At 40.7% G+C, this 18,394-nt stretch overlaps 1 protein-coding gene across 5 annotated transcripts in view; it reads right to left on the reverse strand.

The window, feature by feature from the left end:
* LOC110983595 (Fanconi anemia group J protein homolog) overlaps positions 1-18,394 on the reverse strand; it is an 87,271-nt gene that overhangs the window by 62,407 nt on the left and 6,470 nt on the right. For 4 of the 5 annotated variants that reach the window (XR_015426398.1, XR_015426400.1, XR_015426399.1 and 1 more), the window contains exons 9-26: positions 16,207-16,296; positions 15,234-15,336; positions 14,357-14,479; positions 13,117-13,212; positions 12,362-12,497; positions 11,410-11,456; positions 10,140-10,292; positions 7,544-7,701; positions 6,728-6,776; positions 6,480-6,507; positions 6,204-6,259; positions 5,483-5,623; positions 4,341-4,409; positions 3,487-3,609; positions 2,782-2,911; positions 1,497-1,603; positions 738-901; positions 26-93 (exon numbers count right to left, since the gene is read on the reverse strand). Coding sequence is in view for 2 of the 5 variants with exons in the window: in XM_022242963.2 (XP_022098655.2) it covers positions 26-93; positions 738-901; positions 1,497-1,603; positions 2,782-2,911; positions 3,487-3,609; positions 4,341-4,409; positions 5,483-5,623; positions 6,204-6,259; positions 6,480-6,507; positions 6,728-6,776; positions 7,544-7,701; positions 10,140-10,292; positions 11,410-11,456; positions 12,362-12,497; positions 13,117-13,212; positions 14,357-14,479; positions 15,234-15,336; positions 16,207-16,296 (1,841 nt within the window). In the remaining 3 variants the exon portion in view is untranslated. The remainder of the gene's footprint in view (positions 1-25; positions 94-737; positions 902-1,496; positions 1,604-2,781; positions 2,912-3,486; positions 3,610-4,340; positions 4,410-5,482; positions 5,624-6,203; positions 6,260-6,479; positions 6,508-6,727; positions 6,777-7,543; positions 7,702-10,139; positions 10,293-11,409; positions 11,457-12,361; positions 12,498-13,116; positions 13,213-14,356; positions 14,480-15,233; positions 15,337-16,206; positions 16,297-18,394) is intronic. The other variant, XM_087141026.1, reaches the window with a different exon arrangement.

Below are 18,394 nucleotides of genomic sequence, written 5' to 3' on the forward strand. Positions count from 1 at the left end.
AATCATATTCAAACCTGACTTCTACCTGTGATGTACTTCTTGGGATTTCTACCAAACCGATCATCAACCAGAATTAACGCACCCCAATCTCTCCTGGGAAAAAAAGAACATCAATGAGGAATGAAGAGTTGGTTTCTTTTCACTTCTCCTGCTCACATTGAGACGAAACTGTAACAACATTTGAAATCAGTCAGTGACATTCAAGAAAATGAAACTCTATTGTTCCAACATAAGAGGTTGAGTGAAACCAATTTGGAACTTTATGGTCAGAGCCTTGGGTTTTTCAAATGAAGTTTTAAGGATCTTTTACATTTTTATGAATATTGCTTGAAACACAGGATTGAATCTAATTGCAAGTTACATCTGCAATCAAAGTGTGAGTCACACAAGTTCTGCAGAGCTTGAGTACCACTTATGATTAACAAGGGCTGGGTGTGAGCAAACCGGGTAACATTCTGAGGCCAAAAGGTTCAGACCTGGGTCAAATGTGGACAAGTTTGTGAGTGAGACCAGAGTTGAACAGGCTGGGTTCGGCCCACTTAGCTCATAGCTGAGTTCAGACTTGAGTTACAAAGTCAGCCGACTGCACTGTAAGCCCAGGTCCTGGAATAACTGACTACTGAGAGAATCTTATTTTTGCCTGCTCCTCTGGTCAACACTTCATCGATCTAATACCACTGACCAGCACACAGACAAGCAGACGGACAAACAGACAGACATTACTTGAACAGTCTTACTTGTGTCTGATGCAACGGCCCAGTGCCTGGTTGATGGCCCTGTAGGCCTGAATCTCGTACCACTCGCTGCCGGTCAGCAAGCCCCGAGAGGTCGAATACTGGTCATTATACTGACGCTTCAGTTCCACTTGTGTGTCTTTGATGCTTGGGAATGGAATGCCGATCTAGCGGTCAAAGTGAAACTTTTCTTAGCTGGGTGCAAGTTTATGTGCAATGATGTGGAGGAGTACCGTGGCACATTTCTTGTCAGAAGTTTCAAATCACATCACATCCAAGTCTCGGACCATTCTGGAAGTGTCTTCAAAGCCTGGGATGCTTGGGGCTTTGTTTCTTGCACGATGCCCTTTCATTTTGCAACAAGCTTTTTTTAAGTTAATACAGAAATGGCCTTGGATTTCTGCCTATTAGAGAGCAAATGAATTCCAATGGTTCCATTCCAGCTGACAGCGCAATGCCCCATGCTCTAAATGTTGCAAACAACATCGGATTGGCCATGTGGGACCAGTGTGTCTGGTGCCACTATGAACCATTTCAAAAGTCTGCAATTAGAAACATGTTCATCTTCGAAAAGAGTGTTTGATAAGGAACACAAATTTTAAACAGAATTTGAGATGATCTCTTATACACAGCGTTCACTTTACAGACGAATCTAGCCACTCTTCCGAGTCACTGTGTGCAAAACCCAACGCCGCTTTCCGCCATTAAAGGGGGCCGTGAATATATGTCCAGTAAGATGTTGCTGGATTTGTCTGTACTCACAGTCATGACAGCTCGGGCATTGTTGTCAGCAAAGTCCATCCCTTCACTGACTTTACCCCGGCAGACGGCCAGAAACACAGCCCCTGTCACAGACTGGTTCTCAATATCTAAGGCAAAGAATTTGTGAACAGGGATTAAACGTGAAACCGTCTTTCATTCAGATTATTAAATCCTCCGCTTTTGTCCTTGCTAAAACTTACTCTGCAGTTTAAGATTCAACTAAAAGTCACTTTGGGCTGATCAACCAACATTTACATCGGCTTCCATGGTCTGTGTAAAAATTATGTTATTTTCAATATGGAAAGAAATGTTCAGTTAAATTTCATTCATAAACATAAAAGCACTAATGCAACACTTGGTAGTAAGTGTTAGTTTCGCATATTCTAAGCATGAGCATTGTGAAGCACTGAACAAAATGTGCGGTATGTCCAAAGTTCTGAAAATGGAGAAACTAAACACTAACAATTCCGGTTAAAGCCGTGTTCTCATTGGGCATTTTCTTCCGCGGGTACGCGGAATACCGCAACATTCTTTCGTGTCAAGCTATTACGCATTCCCACATGGACTTTTTAAAACTGTAACGGAATGTTTATTCGCTGTGTTAGGCCTAATAATAATTAGACCAGCTGATTACATGGCCTGCGCTGTACAAATCATGACAAAATCGGCAAAATCTGACAAAAACAAAGACAAAATCAGACAAATTCTGCCAAATCTGCCACGAAGAAGACGAACCCGTACAGGAAAAGCCCCATACACAACGTGTGTATGGCTTTATTCGGGCACGCTTCACTGTGTGGACATAGCATGTTGCTGTAGTGTACGCATCCACATCTAACTTGGACCGGCTTTGTGGTTAACAAGTATAGGCAGAAGATTGTGGGTTCAAGTCCAATCTGAGTGGGCTTAATAGGAAATTTTTCCGCAGGCTCTCGGACAACACTGAGCACAGAGTTATAAATATATGTGAGTTCAAGGGCAAAACCCATACTTTTAAACTGACTTCTGCTTGATACAACGTACATCTTTAGAGATTTGCTTAGAGTACTTACACAGCAACAAAAATCTCTGTGCAACAATATGCATTAGCACGTCCACACCACAAAACATGCATTCAAGGTAGCACAGTTTTCCCTGCTGACGTTGGCAAACTTTTTGGTCGTCTATTCAAACCTCAATGAATCATTCACTAGCAATCAAAATTGTTCCAAGCAGCCTTGGGAATTAGGGTAAAAGCAGTACCATGAAATTCTTGTAGGGGATCGAACAATAAAAAAGTGTTTACCGGTTTTTTCACAATCCTTGATGACCTCATAGAACTCCCTCAGGTGCTCGTCAAAGTTGACCTTGTCCGCCCCCCTTGCCTCTGACATCACCACCTTGACCTGTCCAAGTTGGTCCCAGAGACCTGTGTTCTAAATTGGAACAAAATGAACAGTGCTGAAACTCTTAACACCTGTTTGTCTGTTGCACCCAGACAGCAAGCAACAGGAGGACCCATGCCGGCTTACTGGCGACAACAGTTTGGAGTGATGTAACAAAGGCAATCTTCCTGTAAACTCAAGGTGTTCGATATTGCCATGGAACAAGTCCTCAGGCCACTGTATGAGGAAGTCTGGCTCCTTCAGTTCTCCACACACGGAGAGATATTAGTGAAAACTCTGCATCAATCTCGACATATCTACCCTGGTCCTAATAAATGTGTCAAGTTTCAGCCTAATCAGATGAAGTTTTTGGAAGTTAATTTTTTTCTCACTGCACACTGTAAATCAACAATTGTTCCCCTGTCCTGAAAACACTGGGATTTCTGCAGTAGTGCTCATTGCAAATTTGACATTTTGCAACAGCAGTAGGTGAAAATTTTACATGTCAAATGTGCTTGCGACATCGCTCCACAAAAACATGAAGGCACGCCAACCCCGATGGGATCTCAGCCCAGGTCGCAGGACTCTCTCATGGTTAGACAAAGATCACAAGTTTTGATACACACCTTCCATCTTTGCGACAGCTTGTTCAACATTCCGTAGGAGGGAAGGAAACACAAGACACCGTAAGGAATCACTTGACAAACTTGAAGGAGCAACAGACCAATCTCATCCTGGAAGCTGTACGTCTGAAAGATCGTACGGAAATAAATGATAACAGTAATACCAACCTCTACCTTCAGTTCTCAATCAAACGTCTCCAAGCACAGCACATTCATGCACAACAAGTGAACAATTCCACCATCCTTATGTTAATTTTTTTTTGGTAATACTTTTGTGTATAATCACTCAAGAAATGAGATTTGACTCTAGTAAGTACTTTGGAACTGGTTCTAGACCAGAGCAAAACTTTCAAACTGTCTAACGTGTTTTTTCTTCTAAGGAGAAATAGCATCTGTGAAGTTTGTAGAGGCAAAATTGCTATGAGGCATTAAACACGTATTCTTAAAAGTATTCCAGGTACCATTCAAGTTACGAATCTTTTCCTTCATGAGTGGAAACTTTGAAATTTTGAAGGTTTAGTAAATCTTTGGTTGGTTGTTCTCTCATGTCTTCTAAGATGAAGTCTTTATTTTCATTAAAATGGTTTTGAAGTTTTCAACCCAAAAGCTGACAAATAATACTTGTGGTGCCCTTAAACTCGACTTTTCTGAAAAAAAAAGGGACCAGAAACCCATGAATGACCACATTCACTGTCATATGGAACCAGTTCATGTCCTATTACAATGAAAATTGTAAATAAAGCCAGTGAAGATAGACAGAATTCATCATTAAGTGTTCATCCGTTAAACCACAACACAGATTCATGTTGAACCCTCTGCTCAACACATTATCAGTGCAGTGATGCACAGTTTGTTACCTCTGCATTCTTGTAGCTGGCATTCAGTGATCCTCCATTGGTTCCCACGGCAACCGTTCCCACCCAAACCTGGAAATCAATTCAGGTGCAATTTTACACATCTTTTAACCCTTCGCTACGGAGGACTGCTTCTATCGCATCGATGTGTGAGTATTAGTGCATACCACACATACAGTCTATTCACCATGCAGCTGCTGGTTCAATGGGGCCTGCTGCTGGACAAAGCCCTCCATTCAGGGCTTATCACAGCCCAGCAGTCGCAGTCAAAATAATCCCGCTGTGAAGGGGTTAAAAACCTTGGACAGCGGGTATCAAATAAACATGTTTACATGAACATCAGTCAGGGTTCAATGTGTCAAGACCCCCCAAAATTCAAAGACTTTTTAATGACTTCCATAATCATTATGTGCAATTCTACTATGCTGGCAAGATGCTCGATTGTGATTAGATCACGCTTCTTTGACGTGACATTGTGGAGCTTTGACATAACAGTAAAAACTCTCTGCGATTCGCAGATCGGCGCGCTTAATGCAAAATATCTAAACATGTCTTGAAAAACGCAACACAATTATAAAATAGAAGATGTAAAAGATGAAAAATCAATGACTTGATTCACCTTTCTACGAACATTTCATGACTTTTCCAGGAACTTCATGACCAAGATAAAATCTAAAGATTTTTAAGGAATTTAATGTCCTCTATGAACCCTGTTAGTTCTAAGTGTCTACATCCTGGCAAAATCCAAAACATACATACTAAAACTGTCGTTTTCAGATTTTCTGAACTTGCAGTTTGACGCAGCTTTTGTCGCTCTGCATTTATGGGACAATATAACAGAACTGCTGACTCTTGTGATGCATATACATGTACATTTATTGACATGAAAGTGACGTAAAGGGCTGTGTCAAGTGGCACAAGTTATTGAAGTAAACTGTGACAAAAGTATTCCTTTGCAGTAATTCATCAAATTACTCGTGACTGGACTCATTGAAACTCTTATAAAAGGACTTGTGACTGGACTCCTTGAAACACTTATAAAAGGACTTGTGACTGGACTCGACTACTGTCCCTGAAGCACTATCTTTTTTAATAAAGGATCGTGACACAACTTCATCTAAACTCAATTCCAATGTCTAACTTACTTGTGATGTATGTACAACATGGTTAGCTTCAAGCTGGATAGGGAAGGCTACCCCAAGCTCAGATTGGAAGGAGGACATCGGTGACAGGGTGCCTGATGTCAGAATGATAGAACGCACTTCCTCCCCAAAATCACTGAAGGCCTAGACACAGGAAAGAAGAAATGAGAATAAGGCCTGTTCAGGTATTACCTTGCATTCACACCAAGAATATCAAAGATTTCATGGATTTCTTAAAGAAATTATTTCAACTGTGAAGACTTGAAAGCTCGCCAGGTTTGTCTTGTGCTACCAGTCTTCTCTTTTAACTTCTGCAAAGCACGTACATCATGAATATGCATGTTATGACTGAGAGACTTACTGAGGGAATTGCATATTCATTACGTAACATCATGCATATTATAATGCCAGTCATGTCACTCTTATAATACAAGTACCACAGAAGTCAATTTAAAAGTGGAATGAGAGTTGTTTCAAAGCAGACACAAATGGATCTAATGACAGACGCTATCGGGCTACCTGAAATCTACCAAACACCGGTACCTGGTTTTGCTGTTCGTTAATAAATTGCTTTAAACAAGGGCTTGCTGTCACAATATTGTGTGAAAAAAGGGACTACTGGTTCGCCATGGGCTGATGTAAACTAAAATGAAATTATATCTTATCTAAATTCATTAAGTAACTTTACAGAAAGGAATCCAAGTTAGATGCACAATATACTTACAACTGCTGGGTTTAGGCACCAGAAATTCAAAGTCACTGTCCAAGACTGGTCTGAAGCTGGTAAGCAAGACAGAAAATAACTTCATTCATGCACAGACACCCGTGAAGTTTTCAAGGTTTAACCACCATTTTTGATGATTTTTTAAAAATGAAGGCGTGAAGTGCTAAGTATTATCAGTACAAAAAATGAGAACAACTCAGTCTTTGGGTTGAAATCAAACATGAGGTCCTTTAGTACTCTTTCAACATCAAGGAGGCAGAAGGGGGGTCAACTTACATCTTCGTTTGCTAATCCAGCGGTTATCCTGAGATAAAAAGAATGGAATATGAAAATGAAATCAATATGTGTAAAGTTGTCCTGGCTCAAGTTGTGCAAAATGACAAAAGATACTACTTAACTCCATGATGTCAGTCCAACGGTTTAAAGCAATTTGTCAAATGTGTAGGGTTGTGTATTTTCATAAGCCTCACGCGACTCTGTTGTGAAATGCCACCGTGATATTGCAGTTACGTATTTTAACTCACCGTCTTTTGGAATCGGCTTGTTTTGGCGACGGTCCTGACAATCGCCACCCTGTCAATGAGAAATCCGGTCTTTAGTTTTCCTGTAAATTGTCCATCTACATTTAAGAAGCCCTAGTGCCTTCCCAAAGCTGACGGATACACAACTTCAATGATTCCCACTATTATTTTGTGGACATGTATCTATAATTATTATTATTTATTTCTGGTAATGACACCGAGAATTCCTTAAAAGTGCCCTAGGCACTGTAGCTCACAAGCCTGAAGAATCCTGTAGAGAGGAGACAATGAGAAGCAGTTACAATTTTAGAGGTGGGAGGGAAACCACAGAGGAATGTTCTGGGTAAAACTCAAGGAATCAGGTAGGGACTGAAACCTAATCCACATGTGGATCAAGCCAGGATTCGAACCTGGACTGCAGACATAGAAGCGTGGAAGGCGAGGAAAGAACCGCTACGTATAAGAACCACCTAACCTAAGATGTCCCCTCAATAAAATGTCAGGCAGGGCATATGTACAAAAACACATTAATATATGAACACTCCTTTGTTTATGTGTAAGTATATTAAACTTTTAGAAAATATCAATTTTTCTCACACTATATATAGTCTTTTACGTTTGACATTTACTGACAATTTCTTTGTTGCTCCTTTTCATTTTGCTGCCAGAAACCATAATCAAAAATAATGGGTATAAATACTTAAATTTGACAAAGGTTAAAGGTCATAAGGACCAGTGATATGCTGGCCAGTCATCTGACTCTGCATGTGACCTGACTGAGGCATTGTACGAAGGACCCAAACGTCTACTTTCACTTACTTGAAGTCTTTTGTGTACTTCATCTCATCCTTGAACAGAAATCCAAACATCAGGAAGAGTCCCTTTAATGTCATGGCGGCGCCGGAACTGAGGGTCACGCCGTTCTCTTGTTCCTTCTTCATGGGTTCGGCTTCTTCCACAACAGCTGCAAGGTGATGCTTTAAAGGGGAATGTACGGAAAAAAAAGAATACTGAAGCCCACCCTCGCAAATGACTGAAATCTGGAAATTGGAAGGATGAACACTTGCCAAGGTAGAGTCTAAGACAATTTCCAAAAAGGTGGAAAATTTATGTTATTTGTTCTCCTTCTAAATAAACGCCAGCTTTGGAAACAAGTCCCGCTTTGAGTAAAGGATAAAGGATGCAAACTGGATCATTCGTCGTGTTTCACGAAACTCAGTTCCCTGCAAGATGAAAATTCTTAAGCAATACTGTTTGATTCCAAAGAGTCGGTATAGCCATTCTCGGTGAAGGGTGCTTAGTGACAAATATGATGAAAAAGTGATTGTAATAGTCCTCAATTTTAATATTTTTTTGTGAGCTGGAAGGTGGTCCTGCGTGGGGCGCGCATCAGCTCTTGCCTTTTTTCCAGCGGCCAGCAAAAGTATACAGCCAGGGACGTATGATAAAATCTCGGTAACTCGATAAGTCGAAAGATCGTTTTATGTCGTAGGTCGACTATTTCTTGCCAAAAGAATAGGCTTTTATTTTTAACAAAATATCTCTGTAACTGTCCACAACATTACATCCGGTTATCTCACGGTTTTGTAATGCCAATCCAAAACAAACTTCAAAAATGAAAAATCCACCGCAAGACCTTCGTTTGAGTCATCACATTGGAACCGCCTGTGTTGCATGCATGCTGAACGTGGCATGGCACACACACACTGCACGCATCCAGGGATCGCGCAAACCCAGTTTTCAGGGTTGCCTGACTGCTACCGAAGACCCATTCATGGACATTCCAATCGCTGACTCTTTCCGATAACTATGTGACCTAAGAAAGAGTTGTCAGCAGAAAACCCAAGTGAGAAAACCCCAAAATTTTGTGGCATGTTTACACTGAACACGATCAGCGAAAAGACGACAGATCTGCCACACGAGGGCGCACCATTGAAACGGTTGATTTTTATTGTAATGGTAGAAAGAAATCTTTAGGTTACAACAATAAAACAATCGTAGTAAAATAATTATCTGTCTGCAAAAAATTCACCATGATATTGAATAAACTAAAGCGGGAAAATAATCACTGAAGAATCTTGCCATAGGACAAGTCAAGTTTAAGATTACGTACACATTTCATGTACGTGTTTTATGACTCCATGACTTGGGCAATTCCGTTAATAACTCAAAATCCAGAATCTCAAATTTTTATTTATTCTCCAAGTTTCAAGTTATCAGTTGTAAATGGCAACCAACAAAAACATGACTGCGCAGCCTTCACGTGGTAGGCATAGCCCAGCTGCAGTTTTTGCGACTGATGTTATTTTGTTTAAGCTGCCTGGCGTATAAGCTGCAGCGACATTTTTCAGCATGAGAATCAACGAATAATCCGTGGCTTATATTCCAAAAATTACGGTAATATTGAAATTGATGCACTGGGAAATTTGGGTGGATTCTGGAAATTGGCATCAAAGATCAGGGATCTCTTGTTCTACAGACCAGAGATGGTTTTGAGGAAAATCTCTCCACCTGATGTTGCAGAAAACCTTGGCAATTTAAGTTTGCAGATATTCAGGCCCAAATTTAGGGTCCCTTTTATTTCAGGAACAGTATTTGTAATTTGACACAATAAACATAACTTGCATATATGTGGAGGCACCATACATCTAAAATAAACAAGTGTTGATATTAACATTAACATTTAACATTTAGTTAACATTTATTAACATTTAGTTTCTAAGCACACTGTAATTTGTTTTGTAACTTTGGTTGCATAAAAAATTCTGAAAAAAATTCACCCTCAAAAAATAATGAACCAATTGTCCCAAATGTAACACTGCTTCTGGTCACACACGTTAAATTCCTTTTTTTTGCTGCATTAAAAGTGAGAAAATTGAACCAAGATAACTTGAGCCATATATTAGGGCTATGTGTAATCTCCCTACCTATAGATGTAAACAGCTTTGGAGCTCTGCCAATTCACAGAGTTTTACAGAATAAAATTGTGAGTTACATATTTGCAATCGTCTGATGTCACACACGTAACAGTTATGTTACTTCCTGTAGAATGAAACTTTTGGATAAATTTGGAAAGAATGATTAAACCACGATACAAGTTGTCCCCTTCAGCTGACTACTATGCTGCACAAATGCAGAAGTACTCAGAAACAAAATGTATTTAATGAAATACGCATCAAAAATGCTTCCAAATGTCACACACGTTCCACGAGAATGGCCCTCTACTGTTTTTTCCAAGTGGCCAAAAAACATCTACAAAAACAGCTCTCTTCAAACATGGCTTTGTTTCTTTAACTGAGCAATTCCACACTGGATTAAAGTGAAAAAAGCAAGAACAAAACTTTTAACAATCTCCAAATTTGAGCACCTAACTGCCAAAGGATTCAAACCGTTTTTGTCTTTTTGGTTAGGTTACCTGAAATGTCCCCAGTGTATCCTTGGTGATGCCTAGACCAGTGAGAACATCGTTGACTATCTGTGCCCCCGACCATACATGCAAAGCTCTCTCAAAGTCTCGCTGTGTCAGGTTTGTGGAATGACTTTTGACCCAGTCCAGTAATGCAGCACTCTGAGCAAACAAATAATATTAAAGTGTGTAAAACAGACCAATCCAATCTAAGTAACACAATGCATATTTTAGCCATCGATGGATCAAGGGGTGTCCAACTGGGGCCATATTCCCCCCCAGCCCCTCAAGAATAAACAATTTCTGTGTTGAAAAATACCGAGAAAAGGGCAATTTTTTAAAAATAGTTCACTTCTCTTTTCTTCCAAAAGCATGAAGCACGCCCTTAATTTTAGCTTCACCTTTAAGAAAGGTCATAAAGGGCGACTTGAAGAGCTGTCTTAACCCCCCCCAAGTGTGGTTCTGGAACCATCCTTTGTTCCGGTCATGTGCGTCCTATGTGCCTGCCCATAGGTTGGACTTGTGCGCATAAATGTTGGAAATAAATCACAGCTATGATTGGTAGGAACAGAACACCACTTGGCCTAAGGTCTATCGTTTAATGTCTAAGGACATTACTTCTTTTTGGCCGTAGAGTCAAATATGTGAAGAAAAACGTGACATTATTTCAGTCACTCAAATGCTATCTTTCACATGAACCTGCGTCACAATGATGTAGTGTGCCCTGCACGGATAAATCTTACAGTAAAGCAATTCTGCAACATCTCAGTCTCAAAGATGACATTTCAGTGCTTCAATTGTTTATTGCAAATTTTCATTTTTGTTTTGATTTACTGACAGGGCCTAAAAGAGCAGTGGACTGGCGTCACGTCAAACGTTTTCAACACCCTCCCAGACAATCTCTTTTTAATTCAGTAAATGCATGGAAGTCCTTTTGCAGAATGAAAACAACAAGATGTGACTACCAGTAAATGTTTGACACTGCATTTTCCAATGCATTATTTGGTTCATTCCAGAAATTAGAGGTCCATTTTTTCGTGTCCCTGTCACATTTGACTTATGATTTTGTAAGTTGAGAACACATTTTCTAATTCCCAAGAGTGATGAATTAATGCAGATTACCAGCCAAATGAATAGTAATTGTTTAAAATCAATTCAGGTGATATCTTCATGTCAAATAACAAAGGTCAGATGTAACAGGGATGCATTATTTCTGGAATTACCTTTTACATGATTTGAGATGCTCTGATATGTTGCATTATTTGTGGGGGAAACTTACCACAGTATGCATGACTCGACAGTGGAATTCCCGCCACTGATGTTTAACTTAAAGAAAAGAAAAAAAAATCCAAAAATGAAATTTCATGGCAAATCCACAATCATTCCATTAACTTTTGCCCTCGGGCTCTGCACAGAATTTGGCCGAGAATGGAACTTCTTAGTTGAAAATAAAATGAATGTCGAAATTGTCCATTACACGATACTCCTTTCATAACCTTTTCTTTGCTCGGCAAAATGAGACATCTGCGTGTTTAGTACCAGAATGCAATTTAGCATGGACCTTAACTCTCACATCATGCAAAATGATCACACAAAGGTTTGTGTGTCATTACACAATTTTGAGAAATGGATCTCGGAGTAAGCAAAACTTATACCAGTGAAACAGAGAATGTTGGAAGAGTGTCAGGCTGCATTTTGTTTCAAAACCAAACTTGAAGGCACAGTTCAACCATGTCCTAGTTTGAATGTGAGATGGTTTCCAGACAACAGTCCTGATATAAACTTGATTTGGAACAGAAAAACTCCCAAAACACTAGTTGTGTTTCCAACTATAATGCAAACATATTAAGGTGGATGGGTCTAAAGGTAGAAAAGGTTTTGGGGAAGCTCTAATATTTTTAGCCCAACTTTGGGTTAGGATGATTCTCTATCTTGGGGGTGTGTTTGAGCACTAAATTTGCAACTATTTGTATACTATGTTTATTCAGGGATGGTTGTGGGTACGCAAGAGTAAGCCGACCAGAACTGACCAGCTGAAATAAAAATCCCAAAAAATTCAACAAATTAAAATACATGCCAACACACATGAAACGTAGGCTCAGTTTTTAAAATGTTCACCTTTTTTTTCAATAAAATGGTGCAGTGGCTGTGTGATTTACTCAGTTGGTCCAGATAACAACAGAAAGCACACCCATGTTTTAATCTGATCTGACGGACATACTTCGACTTACTGTGGCTATCTAGCTCAGCAACAGTTTCTTCCATCTGGTCAGCTGTAACGCTACAGCTGGCTGCGTCCCGAGCCGAATCCTCAATGTTATGAGCCTCGTCCAGGATGACAATCTGATTCTTCAAGTTGATGTCCATCTGGGAAGTAAGGAACGTGGGCAGGCCACTCACAGTGAAAATTCGGGAGGTACCAAGTACATGGTCAGTTTATGCATAAGCAAAACACTGATGGTACTGCTTCAGACCTTCCTGAGAACTTTTCTACAAACATCATCTCTGAGAGAGTGTCTTTTGACGTCTATACAAATTGTCTTTAAGACAAATGCATTTAAAAAAAATGCTTTAACAGAGCTTTAAAAGGCCTGCAATGGTGCAAATGACCAATTCTTTGCTCGGTGGCAAATGATTACTTTTATTTATGATATAAAGGGTTGTGCACTGCAGAAATGCTGTGCATACAGCATCTGTGAGCTCCACATAATATTATCACATCAAAGAAAGAGCTTCAGCTAACATTTGCCGCTACACACTGCGCTCAAGTGAGGATCCCGTGGTTTGTGCACATTCATACGAAAGTCGCCCTTATACTGCAACAGCACATCCACAAACTGGAACACGCAGAGTGCACAGTTGTCGCTGCTTGATAACGGAGTGTTCATGTCCACTTAGACTTTCCATGGAATGATTTTGCAAATAAAGAATGTGGACAGTATTGCAGCAAAGCATTTTTTTCAGGGGGCGGGGTGTGTTGACCTACCGTCATTCTAATCATGGGATCAACTAGGTAGTTATATGGACAGAAGACAATGTCTGCCTCGTCTTTGAGGGATCGCACCGCAAAATAAGGACAGGCCTGCAAGTCAACGAAATAAGGAATAGATGATACACAACTTTGGGGTCTCTGTCAAACACTTTGTTACCCACGTGTATTTAGACTTGAATCAAGTCGGACTTACGTTGCTGCTCCCTTGTCAGCCATCCCGTCAGCCTGTACGCACTACACGGTCGTTGCGTTCGGCCCGGCAATTCGCATAACCCTTATAAGGCGCCCTCATTTGATAGCCTTTATTGTACAATGTGTGTCGTACGTCACCAGTCAGTAAGTCCGACTTGACGGATAAGCCAATCGGACCCCCCTCGGTGATATGTAGTTATTCATATGAACGACATGATATTGTATAATATGTACCAAATTTCCAACAATCAAAGTAGTCAGACTTGTTCATTCTAATGCAGGTATGAACGACATACAAACAAGTCAGGAAATGTGATTGGCTGCTACCACTTTTGGTAGATGAGCCCATTTGCTGTGTACAAACGGTTAGCAGAATCGTCAAGTCGGGATTTCTGAACTGAACTCATAGTAATAAGTGGACACAAGAGGGTGCCAAGCGAGTAACATTGCATGGTCTCGATACATATCCAAAGCAGAAACGAAGACATCACAGAGATCCCGACTTTAGTCAAGTCTAAAGTATATTCGAATTTTGGGATGCATATTTTTAAAAATGTTTTATTTTAACATACATGCATGCCGTGTAATTTGAAGAATCCATAATATGCTGCACCCCATATATTTGCCTCGCAAGTCAACATCCGTGACTATGCAACAGTTTATTTGAAATGATGCTTTAAAACTGCTGCTTTATCCAGTCAGCGAGATCAACACAAGTTCATGAACAAGGGGATTTTTCAATAACTGCAGCAACCCGTGTCAGTGACAATACGGAGAAGTTGTCAGCTCTGGTTTTGAAGGTATACAATGGCCCACAGCTACGTGTGATTCCTATGTAATGAAGTCTGGTCTATCTGGTTAATTTGCAAGTAACTTGTTTCCTGCTTAGCAGGTCAGTGGAGCAAGTCATCAAGAGATTGGAATTCTCTGTGACAGGTTCTAAGCTAGTATTTGCCAAGCATACTAATTTGCAAGCAACATGTTTCCTGCCTAGCAGGTCAGTGGACTTGAGTCTAGCCCACTGCTGTGGAGCCTGAGGTACCTTGATTTTCTTGCCAAGGGAGACAAGTTCCTCGATATCCCACGCCTCGGTTAGACCACGATCCCTGAGTTGCCACTGGGTCTTTATTTTGTGGGCTCCATTGTAGTACCTGCAGGACAAACCCTGACAGCAGAGAAACAAAACCCCACAGAGAAATGACTCAGCAGAGTACTTCTTTTACTAGTTAGTTTGCGATAAAAATTCCAATCTCAACGAGTGAAAGATGACAGATGGGTGGGGGGGGGGAAATGGGACCACGGTGCCCCCCCAAAAAGACATTTCCAATACACAGAAAAAAAAGAAATTTGTCAGTCCCTTCTTCAAATTTTTGGAAATCCCCAAACATTTTATTCTGAATCGGCCCTTGCAAAGAGGATGCCAACTTTACAATGTTTTACAGAAACAGTGAAGCTCTTTAACTGGTCTTTAAGACAATGAGGTGACAATTGAGACTTGCAACACACACAATGTTAGTTACAATATAGCTTGTCGATAGAGGGTGTCAAAAGAGGGCGCTTCCACGGACGTGGCTCATGCAACATGCACTGCCTGGATGTTTGGGTAGGTCGGATAAGTTGTATTACGGTACATGCACAAGATTACATGGCCAGTTTCCAGTAATACAAAGACGTGTCAAAGTTGCGACTGGCGGGACTTTTAGGGGTGAAACCGTAAGGGGGAGACACAAAGTGAAAAAGCGGAAGTTTTCTGCCCAAATCGGGGAGGTCTGCGACAGGTCAAACAATGTCTACAGCTTCTGCACAGAGTTCATAGGGCCTCAGTCACACATATTGACTTGAGAAAAAGTACCACGAATCATTATACCGTGGTGGGTCTACATAATTTCAATGCAGCGAGAGGAAATAAAAACGTTTACATTTCGTCCATCCAGCAATTCTTTACAGCCGTCGTTTTTATTGAAACTCCTGGACACATCTGGGTGGACACAGGTATACTCCCTGCTTCCTAGTATGCACATACTAGAGGAGAAAAAGACAAAGAAAGACGAGGGTGACCCAATCTCGTTGGGCAGGTTTTTCTCTGAGCGCTTCTTGAAACCTTCAAATCCTCCACTGGGGAAGAACAGAGTTCCCACAGGAATCGGAAAAACCAAATTCCACGACTTTTTCCCCAAGACTTTCCAGGACTAAAATATGACACTATCCGTGACATTTCTTGCAATTTTGCAGAGGAAAAGTTGTTTGGTAATAGAACTGGGAGACTGCCATGGCCGCTCCTACAGACTGACAGAGATAGCCTACAAATTTATCATTATTCCGTTACAGCCGGCAGCCCATCAAAATGGTCTCTTGCTTGATCTTAATACCCGTGACGTTTTCATGGCTTTCTTGGCTGACAACAGGATTCCAGAAAATCCTTATTTTTCCCAAATTTTCTTTGACTTCTCCGAGACTTTCCAGGATAACTTGTTTCCAGGATTTTTTCATGATCGTGGGAAGCCTGAGAAAGCTTTACAAAACCTTTTGGAAATTTAACTTTCAAAGGCATCAAGTCTCTCGTAAAGAAATTACAGGCTGTGCCCTATTTGCCCACATTTGAAGCACTTCTTCATGCACAGTGAGGATATAAATTGGTGGGAATGTGTCATCTCGGCATCCAGCACACAGGCAGAGACTGCACATTCCAAAGCACATGGTGAGTTTCTGCCAACAGAGACCATTGTCGCAGCGTAGAAGCATGCCATGTTTGGTTTCCCCACGGGCAAATTGTTTCTGCAATTATCTAAATCTTTCCCCAAAACACCTGCAGGTTTTTTTTAAGGATCTGTGAGGTTTAGACACATGGGTTTCTTGTCAAAAACTCAGAAATTTCCAACATTTAGTACTTACGGAACGTCCTTGTAGGCTGTTCGGCCGAGTTCTCTCACAATCTGAGCAATCTGCTTGTGGGTCCGAGTGCCAAAGTAAATCTTAGGAATTCTGGAAAATGTCGTCCAAAATTCAGTTCAGCAAGTTTCAAAAAGAAATTGGAGCGAAGAAAGAAAACTAATGTGAATAGCTTTGGAAGCCAGGACATCATGGAGAAATGGCTGTCTTGAACAGGTTGAAAGTGGATTTTCATAAATTCTTTTTCAGTGCGACTCGAAAATTGTACAGAACTAAAATGCAGCAAGTGGATGCAGATGAGACTGAAAAGCATACTCATGGAAAGGCGGCCTGAATTTTGTATCTAGAACTAGGGTTTGGGTCTTTGCCAATGTACAGGCAGGCCTACATGCTGATTATAGCCTTGAAAGCTCATTTTGTATCTAGAACTAGGGTTTGGGTCTTCGCCAATATACAGGCGAGCCTACACACTGATTATAGCCTTGAAAGCTCATTTTGTATCTAGAACTAGGGTTTGGGTCTTCGCCAATATACAGGCAGGCCTACATACTGCTTATAGCCCTGAAAGCTCATTTTGTATCTAAAACTAGGGTTTGGGTCTTCGCCAATAAATAGGCAGCCTACATGCTGATTATAGCCCTGAAAGCTCATTTTGTATCTAGAACTAGGGTTTGGGTCTTTGCCAATGTACAGGCAGGCCTACACACTGATTATAGCCCTGAAAGCTCATTTTGTATCGAGAACTAGGGTTTGGGTCTTTGATAATATACAGGCCGGCCTACATGCTGATTATAGCCCTCAAAGCTCATTTTGTATCTAGAACTAGGGTTTGGGTCTTTGCCAATGTACAGGCAGGCCTACACACTGATTATAGCCTTCAAAGCTCATTTTGTATCTAGAACTAGGGTTTGGGTCTTTGCCAATAAATAGGCAGGCCTACATACTGATTATAGCCCTGAAAGCTCATTTTGTATCTAGAACTAGGGTTTGGGTCTTTGCCAATAAATAGGCAGGCCTACATACTGATTATAGCCCTGAAAGCTCATTTTGTATCTAGAACTAGGGTTTGGGTCTTCGCCAATAAATAGGCAGCCTACATGCTGATTATAGCCCTGAAAGCTCATTTTGTATCTAGAACTAGGGTTTGGGTCTTTGCCAATGTACAGGCAGGCCTACACACTGATTATAGCCTTCAAAGCTCATTTTGTATCTAGAACTAGGGTTTGGGTCTTTGCCAATAAATAGGCAGGCCTACATACTGATTATAGCCCTGAAGGCTCATTTTGTATCTAGAACTAGGGTTTGGGTCTTTGCCAATAAATAGGCAGGCCTACATACTGATTATAGCCCTGAAAGCTCATTTTGTATCTAGAACTAGGGTTTGGGTCTTCGCCAATAAATAGGCAGCCTACATGCTGATTATAGCCCTGAAAGCTCATTTTGTATCTAGAACTAGGGTTTGGGTCTTTGCCAATGTACAGGCAGGCCTACACACTGATTATAGCCTTCAAAGCTCATTTTGTATCTAGAACTAGGGTTTGGGTCTTTGATAATATACAGGCAGGCCTACATGCTGATTATAGCCCTCAAAGCTCATTTTGTATCTAGAACTAGGGTTTGGGTCTTTGATAATATACAGGCAGGCCTACATGCTAATTATAGCCCTGAAAGCTCATTTTGTATCTAGACCTCGGGTTTGGGTCTTTGATAATATACAGGCAGGCCTACATGCTGATTATAGCCCTGAAAGCTCATTTTGTATCTAGAACTAGGGTTTGGGTCTTTGATAATATGCAGGCAGGCCTACGTGCTGATTATAGCCCTGAAAGCTCATTTTGTATCCAGAACTAGGGTTTGGGTCTTTGCCAATAAATAGGCAGCCTACATGCTGATTATAGCCCTGAAAGCTCATTTTGTATCTAGAACTAGGGTTTGGGTCTTCGCCAATAAATAGGCAGGCCTACATGCTGATTATAGCCCTCAAAGCTCATTTTGTATCTAGAACTAGGGTTTGGGTCTTCGCCAATATACAGGCAGGTCTACATACTGATTATAACCCTGAAAGCCAACTTTTGACATGTCTTACATATTACCTGATTTAAGTTACCCTTCAAAGTGTTCATTATCTTTGTTGAGGATGAGTTTAAGTCATTTACTACTATCAACACCTGAATAACTAAGAAAATAAGCA

The sequence above is a fragment of the Acanthaster planci genome, linkage group LG09 (genome assembly GCF_054643075.1).
Source record: "Acanthaster planci isolate LZ-2023a linkage group LG09, COTS_SCS, whole genome shotgun sequence".
NCBI classification, from domain to species: Eukaryota; Metazoa; Echinodermata; class Asteroidea; order Valvatida; family Acanthasteridae; genus Acanthaster; species Acanthaster planci.